At 45.0% G+C, this 11,783-nt stretch overlaps 1 protein-coding gene across 4 annotated transcripts; it reads left to right on the top strand.

Moving 5' to 3' along the window:
* Positions 1 to 3,841: 3,841 nt before the first annotated feature.
* On the top strand, positions 3,842 to 11,667 carry ncln (nicalin). Of its 4 annotated transcripts, none has more exons than XM_053862758.1 (15): positions 3,842 to 4,151; positions 5,124 to 5,314; positions 5,463 to 5,607; positions 5,688 to 5,782; positions 5,879 to 5,959; positions 6,062 to 6,165; positions 6,242 to 6,330; positions 6,416 to 6,555; positions 8,461 to 8,687; positions 8,851 to 8,938; positions 9,021 to 9,059; positions 9,190 to 9,350; positions 9,420 to 9,473; positions 9,541 to 9,619; positions 10,142 to 11,667. In XM_053862758.1, the coding sequence occupies exons 1-15, from the start codon at positions 3,977 to 3,979 to the stop codon at positions 10,202 to 10,204; spliced, it is 1,731 nt and encodes a 576-aa protein (XP_053718733.1). In that variant the 5' UTR covers positions 3,842 to 3,976; the 3' UTR covers positions 10,205 to 11,667. The 4 variants fall into 4 exon arrangements, with proteins under 4 accessions (XP_053718733.1, XP_053718750.1, XP_053718726.1 ...); XM_053862775.1 differs by having other exon boundaries at positions 8,461 to 8,639; positions 10,142 to 11,666; XM_053862751.1 differs by having other exon boundaries at positions 9,187 to 9,350; positions 10,142 to 11,665.
* The last annotated feature ends 116 nt before the right edge of the window (positions 11,668 to 11,783 follow it).

Raw genomic sequence — 11,783 nt, forward strand, 5'->3', positions numbered from 1 at the left:
ACCAGCCTGTTGAGATCTTCTGGTTTAAGAAGACAAACGGAACTGGAGGGAGAGTCTTGTTTGTAGATAACTCTGAACAAAAGGACAATACCTATATCTCTGACATGAACTTGGTGATTCTGAACGTGTCTCTGGAGGACAGCGGAGAGTTCTGGTGTGTCATCATGATAAACCATCACTGTGCCTTCACGCGTAAGACCCTTGTGCTGTTGAGGGAGCCAGCAGGTGATCACTATCTAGTGAGGTCTGGACTGGTCAGTGTTGTCATCATGATGATGTGTGTTGTTGCTGCCATGACGATGGTCCGCAGGGCCAGGAGCAAAGAGCAGCCTGCAGCGCCTGTGGAGGAGCTGGAGATGTCCAATCTGCGCATCAGTAGATGCGAAGATGGACCATGGGAATGACTTCTTTTGAGCCTAGTAAAAAGTTGAGATTGTTTTGTTTTTCTTTGACTTCACCGCTATGATAGAATCAGCATTTCTACCTTGCTGTTGACTTTAGTGTTTAATGTTGAATTAAGTGCAAAGATGCTTCTGAAAAAGTGCCTTTCGAGATAAAGAAAACATCTATCATAGATCGTGAATACGCCTCCCTCAGGCACAACATTCATGGTATATCATTTGACACCTTAGGAAAGTTTTATGACATCCAAGACTTATAGGGTCTCCTGACTGGTTAATTTTGTCAGTTCTTTACTTTATATTAAACTGTTAATTCACTTTTTTTAAATGTATGTTATGTATCAGTATCATCATTTGTATGTTCACAATTGGTCATTCTGGATTTCATATTAAAGATGTGAATCATTTCCTAAATCATAACTCAGGGGAAGTGAAGCAGAGAATGCAGGCTGGGTGCAGAAAGGGAGACTTTTCAGACCAATGTGAGAGTTGCTCTGACGCATGGTTCAGAGTCTACATCCAAAATCGGTCCGGACCTGCCTCCCCAGAGAAATTATTAGACAGTGTGCCTTGTGTGTTTTGTATTATCCCATTAATGACGCCAACAGTCGACCCTGTCAGACAAAAAAACTGATGCTTCAAAGGTGGCGAGCTCTGTTCGCCTCTTGTTGCTGTTCTTCATGGCACAATTTCACAACAGTTAAAGAAGATTACCACATAACAACTTTGTTCATTACAAGTTGTGCTTCTTATTTGACTCAACATGTTGTTGGTGGGAATATTGTGGTATGGTTACAGAAGCACGCACATCAGTAAAGGTATGCACAAATCACAGAGGTTTTATTGTCAAGAAAATGAATCATCTTCCTCTCCAATACTCCTCCAAAACAGTACAATACTCTTTATCACCAACATATTCTTCCTTTTATTTTGGAACGTCTGGCCACTGAATAAATACGAGTGGATAGGAAGTGTGTTGTGAAATTTACCGTCACACACTGACACCCATGTTCCCATTCGTGCATTTCACACGTGCAGCATGAACATTATGACAGGCCGTCACTGGTGACTCATGAAGTCTTCCACAACCCAGAGTTCCCTGGTTTGCCGCACATACTGCTCTGGTGCTTACACAGCAGGCTATGCAATTTTTTGTTTCACCTCACATCCTGCTTTCAGAACCATAATCTGCCAATGTAATTTGACGTTATATACTTATGAAGGAGCCAAGTGAAAGCGGTAAGACCAAGCAGATGACATGGAATGATGATGTGGAGAAGGCAAGAGGAAGTTTGCAGAAACAATAGTGAGAGAACACAGGGGCTGCATCCCCTGGCTGAAATGAGTGAGCGTCTGTGAAAGTGGATCTGAAGGCGGATGAGCCACGCCAACCTCCTCTGACCACATTAGCTAAACCTAATGGAACGGCTGGCTCCAACAGGCTTCGTCATCCATTATCTGTTGCCCCGCGCAACCAAATAGGCTTACTGCCTCGGAGGCTGCGGCTCAGCTGTCATGCACCACGTCCTCCTTGTCGGTTTGTCGTTTGTCCACTGGGCTTAGTGAAAGGGCTCCGGCTAATCAGCTACGAGAAGGAGCGGGGAACGCGTCGACTCCAGTGGCCTTGTTGACACCTAACACTGAGCTGCTGACATTTTGTGCCATCAAAAATATGAGCCTTCATGAATGGCTCACCTCAGCTATCTTTGCAGGTTAGACACAACGTGAAGTTATGAGGCCTGCAACACCTTCTTCGAAGAGAATGCCATTCATATCGTATCCCACTACGACCACCTCTTCTGATACTGCCCCATGAATGACACAGCTTCCGTCAGGAATGGAAAAGACAAAACGCTACATTGAAGATTTCTCACCGCTAGGTAGCTAATCTCGTGTTAATCCACAGCCCATACCCACACACACTCTGACTGACTGCACCTTTTGTGTGGCGCCACAGAGAAAGTGTTTTTCTGCGGCCGGGGGTCGGGAGCAAAGGCCGTCTGATTCAGGACATTCCCAGGAGCAGTGGAAAGAAATGAGGACACCGAACAGCTCATGCATTGTGTGGCTGTGTTCGTCTTTGTGTGTCTTCTTTGTGTGCGTGCATGTGTTGGACTGTTTATCTTAACAGACTTCCATGTTGATGCCTGTTTGGAGCAGGTTTTCTGCTTTCATCCATGAAAAACAATAAGTGTATATGTAAGCAGAGGTATGTGTTCTCTACCTGAAAGTGAGTGGACGCACCTGCTACTCATCCCTTCTCCGGTCGTATCACTTTCTTCCGTGCTTTTTTTTCAATAATTTGACCTGCGCCAAATTGGTTTTGTACTTTGTTTTGCTGCTCATCCAATCATCATCCATGCTACGCTACACTCATACAACAGGAAATAATGACGCCAAGGTCCATTAAGTGGGATGGGAAGACATCATATCAGCATTAATCTCCCACTTAGCCAAGCGGCCCTGGGCTGAGAGAGAAGCAAGAGATAGAATTGATTTCCAGCTCTTACAGTTGGACAATGGCTTTTATCCTGCTCTTAAATCACAATACTTTTTTATGTGCTATTCCCTTATATTCAAAAGGCTAGGTGAGGTATTTACTTCTTAGGTCATTTGAAGTGCAGGGGGAAGAACAATTATTTGGTACATAAGAAACAATGCTCCCGACACAAACAATGACCACACTTGTGTGTAGAGGCCTAATAGTATATTTCCAGGAAAAGACCGGGCGGCCCTGACTGACCTAGTCACTGCAGAGTGAACAACAGGGGAATCTACATGGAAACAACACTATGGATGGCAGATGAGTGCCACTGAAATGTGATGGGATAGTTCAGAGTAATGACAGGTTTATAGTTGCTTAAAATCTACACCAACACCAAACACAGGCAGATGGCCAGAGCCAACCAAAAGGTTGGATGAAAAAAAATGTTGACTGTTAATGCGGCAGAAAATTAAAGTTAAATTCTGACGTGTTTAGAGGGGAAAATAGTGAACGCTTGTTCCCGATATAAGGTGTTGCAGAGCGTCACCTAGTGTCAAAAAGCGCGATCTTTTTAGGCGTCTACAAATGCCTTTAATTCAGCCCTTTCATTGATGTACTTCAAAATCTTTATTATTATTATTCTGTACTGTAACCACAAGGATACACAAAGTGCGTTTAAAACATCAGATGATGCCATGTAATGCAGCTTTATTAGTATACCTCGAGTGTGTGACCTGGAGTCGAGCTCCACCTAGTGAGAACAACACCCACAGGCCCCGTGGTAGCTCACCGCGAAGTTGCCTGAAGGACCCTTGAATTCGATTTGTTGTATTAATATGAAAACAGCAAAAATCTCAATTATAATAAGGATTCTTGCATTCCTGAACTTCTATTTAAGTTGAGTTCATTCAATTTGAAATTGTAAATATGACCAATGCCGCCGTGAAATATAAATGTATAGGCGGGAGTTAGTAGTCCTCACATTTGCCTGATCCGGTTCGCCGTCCTAGCTGTCAACCGCAGGCAGTGGTTGACAGACAGAATAACCTCTTGGTTTCTCCGCGCTTGTGATCAAACAACACTTGCCACAATGTTCGAGGAAGCAAGCGAAGTGTTCGACAACATGTTCAAGTCTTCTTTCCCTCTGACCATTATTGTGTTTCTCCCCGCGGTGCTGATCCTTGTGTCCCCGCTGCCGGCCGAAGCGGCACATGAGTTCACGGTGTACCGCATGCAGCAGTACGACCTGCAGGGACAGCCGTACGGTGAGTCGTGGATCCTAACGGGAATAAGGCAGTCAACACTCTGGAATATGATCGATGCCCAGAATATTATTCGAACCGTCTCCAGCAAAGATGCACTCGAAAGATTAACGGCATGTCAGTAGCAGCCGGGAAGTTAGCATTAGCATGTTAGCTTGTTTTAATTCAATTCATTTGAGCTTTTATTTCCGTTCTTTAAAATGCGTGTACATTAGAATATGTCATCGATCTGTCGCCCGATATCTGACTTTATTCTGAATGACTGAATTGATATTTTTTAAATTACTATGAACGACACTCTTGGCAGTACTGCATCTTTGGTTCGCCGGAAGCCATATCTGTCTCTAAATGTATACCATATATTGTTGAGTGTAGTTTTAACAGGGACGGGAATTCACCTTGAACACGTTTGCTAGAGTTTATGATCTTTCTGTACAGTTGTCTAATCAGGGTGTCTGCCATCTTTTCCTTCATGTGGTCACAAAGCATTTCCTGGAAGTGTCTCAATGAGGGTTTTGTGGCCTCAATTTATATACAACAACGAAACAGCACAATGCTATTTCAGCTACAATCAATATTAACTCTTTGTCTTGTATGACGTTTGTTTGTAATCCTCGAGACTGCTGACAATTGCCAGTTCATGCACTTGGCCATATATTAATCCACTCTCTAAGAAGATTTAAAAGGCAGTTGAGGTTCAGGGCCTTTGTGTTTTCCCCCACATGCTCAACAACAATCTCCAAAAATGTGGTATTTCCCCACTGTGGGACTGTAGGCCGTCTAATCTAATAAACAGAAAGAGGACATCCTGTCAAATTTCCCCACTAATCTAATCTCTTGTCTTGCAACACAATGGCTGATGGAATGTGGCTAAATGTATTCTTCATAATTTCTCAGACTAGCTGCAGTAAAATAAGTAGTTTGTGTGTTTTCACGCAATACCCATGTACATACTAACCCAGATGTTGCTCCCAGGTACGAGAAATGCCATCCTGAACACCGAGGCTCGTACTGTTGAGGCAGAGGTCCTAAGTCGCCGCTGTGTCATCATGCGACTGGCTGACTTCTCTTATGACAAATATCAGAAAGCTCTACGGCAATCGGCCGGGGCTGTGGTCATCATGCTGCCAAAGAACATGTCTGCTATGCCTCAAGACATAGTGCAGGTACTAAACACCGTGTTCAATGTGATATATGAGAGAATTACTTGTTTTTTTGTATCTTTTGTATATGCATAAAAGTGTAATCTAATCTAATAGTTCCATTTTAAGTGCTTGAGCCTTATTGAGCCTGTCATGCCAATGTCCCTTGCAGCAGTTCATGGAGCTTGAACCTGAGATGTTGGCCACTGAGACCATCGTCCCGGTCTACTTCGCTGTGGAGGACGACGAGCTGTTGTCCATCTACTTGCAAACGCTGACCTCATCTTCATCCCAAGGAGCTTTGTCTGCAGCCGAAGGTGAGTCTCTCTCTTAACCTATCTCATCTTCACCGTGCTCTACTGCTGTGCTTGTTTGTGATGGTTGTTTTCCTGTGCAGTCTTGCTACATACGGCCACTGCCAATGGCTTTCAGATGGTCACAAGCGGAGCTCAGAGCAAAGCTGTCAGCGACTGGGCCATCACTAGTCTAGAGGTGAGGAAAAAAGGGGGACTTCTGCAGTGTGTTTTTAGTCCAGTTTTATTGATGGTGGATTGATTTAGTGATTTATTTTTTTCTCTCCATTGACAGGGTCGACTGGCAGGTGTGGGAGGTGAAGACCTGCCAACAATTGTCGTCGTAGCTCACTACGACTCTTTTGGTGTTGCTCCGGTACGTTTCTCTTGTTGACTCTGACTCCTCCAGCTTCCTACAAATGAGAATAGCAAAGCCTTCTGGTATTAAATGAATAACCTGTGTGCTGCCTATGTGCAGTGGTTGTCATATGGTGCTGACTCGAACGGCAGTGGAGTGTCCATGTTACTGGAGCTCGCTCGCCTCTTCTCAAAGCTCTACACCTACAAGAGGACACATGCTGGGTGAGCTTGCTGATTCATTTGGTAGAGTGACATAAGAACATTGATCATGATTTCCCCCCAAATAATGTGGTTTTAGCTACAACCTGCTGTTCTTCGTGTCTGGTGGAGGGAAGTTTAACTACCAAGGAACCAAGCGGTGGTTGGAGGACAATTTGGATCACACAGGTTGAGTTCTTCTACTTTAGTGTTAATCCAGAAGAACAACATTTTTAAAATATCATTTGTCTAATCGCAGAATTTTGTTTTCCAGACTCTAGTCTTCTTCAGGACAACGTGGCCTTCGTGTTGTGTTTGGACACCCTGGGGAATGGAGATTCTTTGCACCTCCATGTCTCTAAGCCTCCTAAAGAAGGAACACCCCAGTTTTCTTTACTTAAAGAGCTTGAGACGGTAAGAAGTCACGTTCACCAACATCAATGGCGACATTTTCATGTCGATAACTGCCAAACTGAGACAATAGCTTATAAAAACAAAGCTTCCTAGTAGGGTAGTAGCTGCCGATTCCGCTGTTTTGGCAAGATGGAGTAGTATTGAATTTAGTCTCTGATACAGCTACCATCTGCGACCTGCAGGTTTCTCACGTCGTAGTGACACTTGACTCAGGCTTGCTCATTATGCAGTAGTAACCTGGTCATCCGGCTAATCCCGCACACAGAATGGAAAAGAGACAGAGGATTTTACCATAGATTGACTTTATTTGCCTTCACACTTCCTTTAGCACTTTACTGCCGTCATTTTTCCACGGTTATGGCTTCTACCACGTAATGCATGCCAGTCCATATCAATTTTATGTAGTTATATAGTTCCCTCCACCAGAAAAAAACTGTTGCGTGTCAGGTTGAAAAATGCATTATGCACCGGACAACTAAGACCTCCAAATGGTCCTCTGGGAAACGATCAGACGCTCAGTTATTGTACAATATTCCCTCAATATTGGCTTTAAGCCTGGCGTCTGGGTGAGCCCCAGAACAGATAAGCCACTTTGCTAATAGTCCTGAGATGCCAAATCACATCATTGAGTCTTCTTGTGAGAACTAAGATGATTGGACCTGAGTGAAGGTGTTTGGAGCCCAGTTCTACAATTCTGTAGCTCCCAGCACGACTGAGATCAGGTTCATGTATTCACCACACTTCCACAAAGACCCGAGCACATTCTCCATGTATATCTGTATTTACTACTGCTTACTCAGGTGCAGATCACCTGGTCTGATCTTTGTCAGGCTTAAACTGCATTATGCTGAGAGTAGGGATGGGCGGTATGGACAAAAAAGTTATCACGATAAATACATTTTCATTCTATTCCATGTGTTGGACACACTACAGTCTCTCTTGAAACTGTTTGATGATGAAACGTATTAGTGGAGTTTTTCCTCATCAACATCATTATTTGTTTATATTTAAATATAATAGCTAACTAAGTGCAGAGACGAGAAATTCAATGTTTCACGTCTCTGGTAGAAGCCGCTGGTGTCTGACGGACTGCTCTGCCAGATTTATTTAGGGGTTAAATTGAGCCGTCTGTCTGCTCTCTTAACAGTTGACTTGAACTATGGACCAGTCTGAACACATTTCCAAGATGCTATTGAAGAAATATTAAAAATCATGTGAAGAAATGATCATTTAGTCATATTCTCCAAATCATGATACAAACTGTCTGCCCTTTGTCTTGTGTGATGGAAAACATTTTCACAATTCTCTCTCCCTCCTAGTTGTTTTTCATTGCCTTATTGAAAACATCACTAATACTTTGAACGTTTTAGAATTTGTTGATGGTCCCTAACTGATGCAGGGTCATACCATTAGCACTGCCTGTGAGAGTGTGTCCGCGATCAGTGGATCCCAATGGGGACACAGAAGAGGACGCCGCTGCCAATACCGGAGCGGAACTCCGTCCAATATCCAACTAGTTTCACCACGGTGTTGGTCGCGTCAGAGAACCTATGAGGACCACTCCATCTAATAAAATAAACAGGGATCCAGACACTCAGAGTTGACTGATGTCATAATCAAAGGTTCCCTGTACTAAAATAAGACTTTAAAACTACGATCGTGAACCAAAGTCCACCACACTCTCCGCAACTGTCACACGCCGGTGTCGACTGTCAGACGTCGCAGAGCTGGAGAGCGCGACGCGGCGTCGCGGTCTCGTCATGTTCAATGTATGCAGGTTCAATGCAGCGAGTGAGCGGCGTGTTTATCGAATTTATCGTGAAATGCAGAATTGTCATCGTGGAGACTGTGTACGACAAGTCATCCGTAGCTGAGAGTCGTTCACCTAAGACGCTCTCTCTGCAGGTCGTAGCGAGTCAGTTCCCCGAAGTGAAGTTCTCAATGGTTCACAAGAAGATCAACCTGGCCGACGACATGCTGGCCTGGGAGCACGAGCGCTTCGGCATCCGCCGCCTGCCCGCCTTCACACTGTCTCACCTTCCATCGCACCGCTTGGCTCAGCGCTCCAGCATCATGGACGTGCGGTCAGTGTCCCCTTTCGCTCACCACGGAGTGGGAGAGCCCCCTGCTGGGTGGGTGCATCACTGCATGTCTCTGACTGAACTGCTTTCTCAGTGGCACTTTTTTTTTTTGGGTGAACTGTGATCTGCCTTTAACTGCTGCCCCCTCCCCCTCATTGTGTTTTTTTTTAAATAGCTCGCGCTGATGGTCTGCAGGTGTGTTTCTGTCTTGCAGGCCTCACGTTGATGTGAACAAACTGGGCCGGAACACTAAAGTTGTCGCGGAGGCTCTGGCCCGGGTCATCTACAACCTCACAGAAAAGGTCAGAAGCGTGAATTATCTTCAAACATTCTCCCCCTTCTCCATCGCTTTAGTGCACTATGTTAAAAGTGGTTCCTCCACAGGGGGCGCCAGGAGACCTGCAGATCTTTACGGAGCAAATGGTAAATCAAGGAATTGGCGGCTTTACAATTCAAACACTCGGAAAAAGGCTGTAACATCATGGCCGAGAAGTGATGGTGAAACCTGCTCAGACTGTTGTCCAGACTGTCATGGCTGCCTTCTCCATAGCAGGTGCAGGACGAGCACCTGTCAGCAGTGGTGGACTGGCTGACGGCGCAGCCCAGAGCCGCCCAGCTGCTGGACAAAGACAGCAGTGTGGTGTCCACGCTGGAGTATCACCTCAGCCGCTACCTCAAGGACGTCAAGAAGCACTACGTCAAAGCGGACAAACGGTGAGGACGTCAGTCAGTCACGCTTCGCTGCTCGCTGTCCCCCTCATGGTGTGAACCCGTCGTCCACAGGGATCCAGAGTTTGTCTTCTACGACCAGCTCAAGCAGACCATGAACGCGTACAGGTGGGTGGCGCTTGGTCTCAGGAGTGATTTTTGAGAGCAGCGCTGACTCCTTCATGTTTTTTCTCAGAGTGAAGCCCGCCATCTTCGACCTGCTGCTGGCTGTCTGCATCGCCGCCTACCTGGGCGTGATGTATCTGGCCATCCAGGTGAGTCCGCCCACTCCCCCCACGCTCCAGTCTGACTCAGATCTCTGCAAGAAACCTAGTGTTCAAGTTTCACAGGAAGAGCCTGTCACCTTGCTGGGACTATTACATGTAAATAGAAACGTCACGTCAGGGCTTATGGATCGCTGATGGTCCTGTTCCTGGTGTGCCATCGCTGACCAGCCCACGCTCACATGGCTCGCGGCTTGATGTTATGTTGGTGTGCGGTCAGTGGCTTCCTCAAACGCAGCGATGGAGCTGACTTGTTTTGTCTTTTCATGAGTCAGTCCTGGCACCTGCTGGTGACTCATCACATCACAGGACTGAGACATCACCATGTTTGGTCACATCAGGCACATTCTAATCAAATGAAGTGTTGTGGCACTTTGTTTTTCACAGCCGTCAGGTTCTGTTGCAGACGCCTCCACTTTGTTTTGCATTTCACACTGTGTTGTGCTCAGCTTCACTGTTAGAAGCTATTGGCTCTCTGGGAGCTTATTGTTGACCTACATTGTTGTGTTGCAGAACTTTGGACTTCTCTACAATGTTGCTCGACGGGTCACTCAACCCAAGATCAAGACCCACTGAGGTCCTGTTGAGGACCCTGTTTGAAAGCGGAAGCTGCCGTTCCCACCGTGTGTAACCCCCCCCCCTCCAACTATGATGTCAGATCCTGTCCTGCCACCTTTGACCTCAGCACCCAAGCCCTTCACTCACCGCCAGGTTAGGGACTCTTCAGTCCTCCACAAGGTCACTTCATGTTTTTTTTACCAGTTTAACACCGTCCCACTATTAAGACTTCGGCAGACACACTTTTGAGTTGAATAACTGAGCTGATGGTTCCAACCCTCCTGATCAGAGGTGGAATCTGGTGTCATCCTCGGGTCGCCACTTTGAGATACACTACTGCTGGTGATTGTGATCTGGAGTGTCGCGCCATCGTTGGCCTCCTCTCAAAAGTAAACAGGAAGTGATTGTGGGGTAGTGACGTCGACAGAAAGAGCCACTGGAAATCGACTGAATCCATTTGAACTTGAGTCCTTTTTTAAAATTAATCGACTAAAATGTAGGTTTGAATCGTAGTAAAAGTAGTAAATCTCGGCTCTTTTTGCCGTGACCTTGTGTGTCTTAATCCTCTTCAAATGACCTAACCATGTGTGTGCAGCGGCAGGACAAGCACACACACACACACTTGTCTAATCAGACTCCAAAACACCACATCCTGATACAACTCCACGTTTACAACTTTTGATCAGCGTCAGCATGTTTTGTGACCTTTTGCTGACTGATTTCCTGAATATTCCAAATGACTTTAAATTGAGTCTTAAACCACTCCAACCAGTTAACTTTCATGCGTGCTACTTCCATGTCTTGCACCCCCCACAATATGTTGCCTTTTTTTGTTTTTTTTAACCATCAATGAATCTATGAATCTCTAATTTATTGAAGCGGTTCTGACTTGTGGACTGGAAACAAGTCTGTTTCAACCACAAAACTTGATCTTTGCAAAGAAAATGTGATGAAAAATAAAAGACTTCATAAGAAAAGTTTGTTGTCATTCTGTTTTATTTCATGGGGAAAAGAAAAAGGAAATACTGTGAACAAAACGGCTTCCTTAAAAAAAAAAAAAAAAAAAAAAAAAAGAGCCAGTACATTTTCATCAGGTGGAGTTTAGACACTTTCAACACATTTGACTGTAAGGAAACCACGGAACACTTCAGTCCCTTTTGCCAGATTTGATCTGCTAAAAACAAATTCGGCGACGAGAGGAGCACGAGGGTCCTCCACTCGTCGACAGCTCCCACAAACACGATGATTTTTGGCACAATCTGAGCGTTTGTTTCCCAGTGAGCAAACAAAAAGTCCAAGCTTGTGGAAAAATCATCCTGGTCAAGAAGACGCAGGAGACTCATCAAAATCCCCGTGTTTGAACTTGACCCAGAAGCGCTTCAAAGGCAAAAATAAGTCAATTTGGGGATGTTAAATTAATTTCTATTGCACAAAAATCAACAGACCCGATTTAATACTTTTGAATGTTAAAGAAAAGGAGCATTCACTTTCAAATTCAGTTTATGGGGGCTTGTTTCTACACACAACCAGATGAAGAGGTGGGATTGTTCAAATCCTGTTCAGATGGTCCAGCCCTGGTTTGAGTACCTCGTCCACA

Source organism: Synchiropus splendidus, chromosome 1, assembly GCF_027744825.2.
Source record: "Synchiropus splendidus isolate RoL2022-P1 chromosome 1, RoL_Sspl_1.0, whole genome shotgun sequence".
Classification (NCBI taxonomy): domain Eukaryota; kingdom Metazoa; phylum Chordata; class Actinopteri; order Syngnathiformes; family Callionymidae; genus Synchiropus; species Synchiropus splendidus.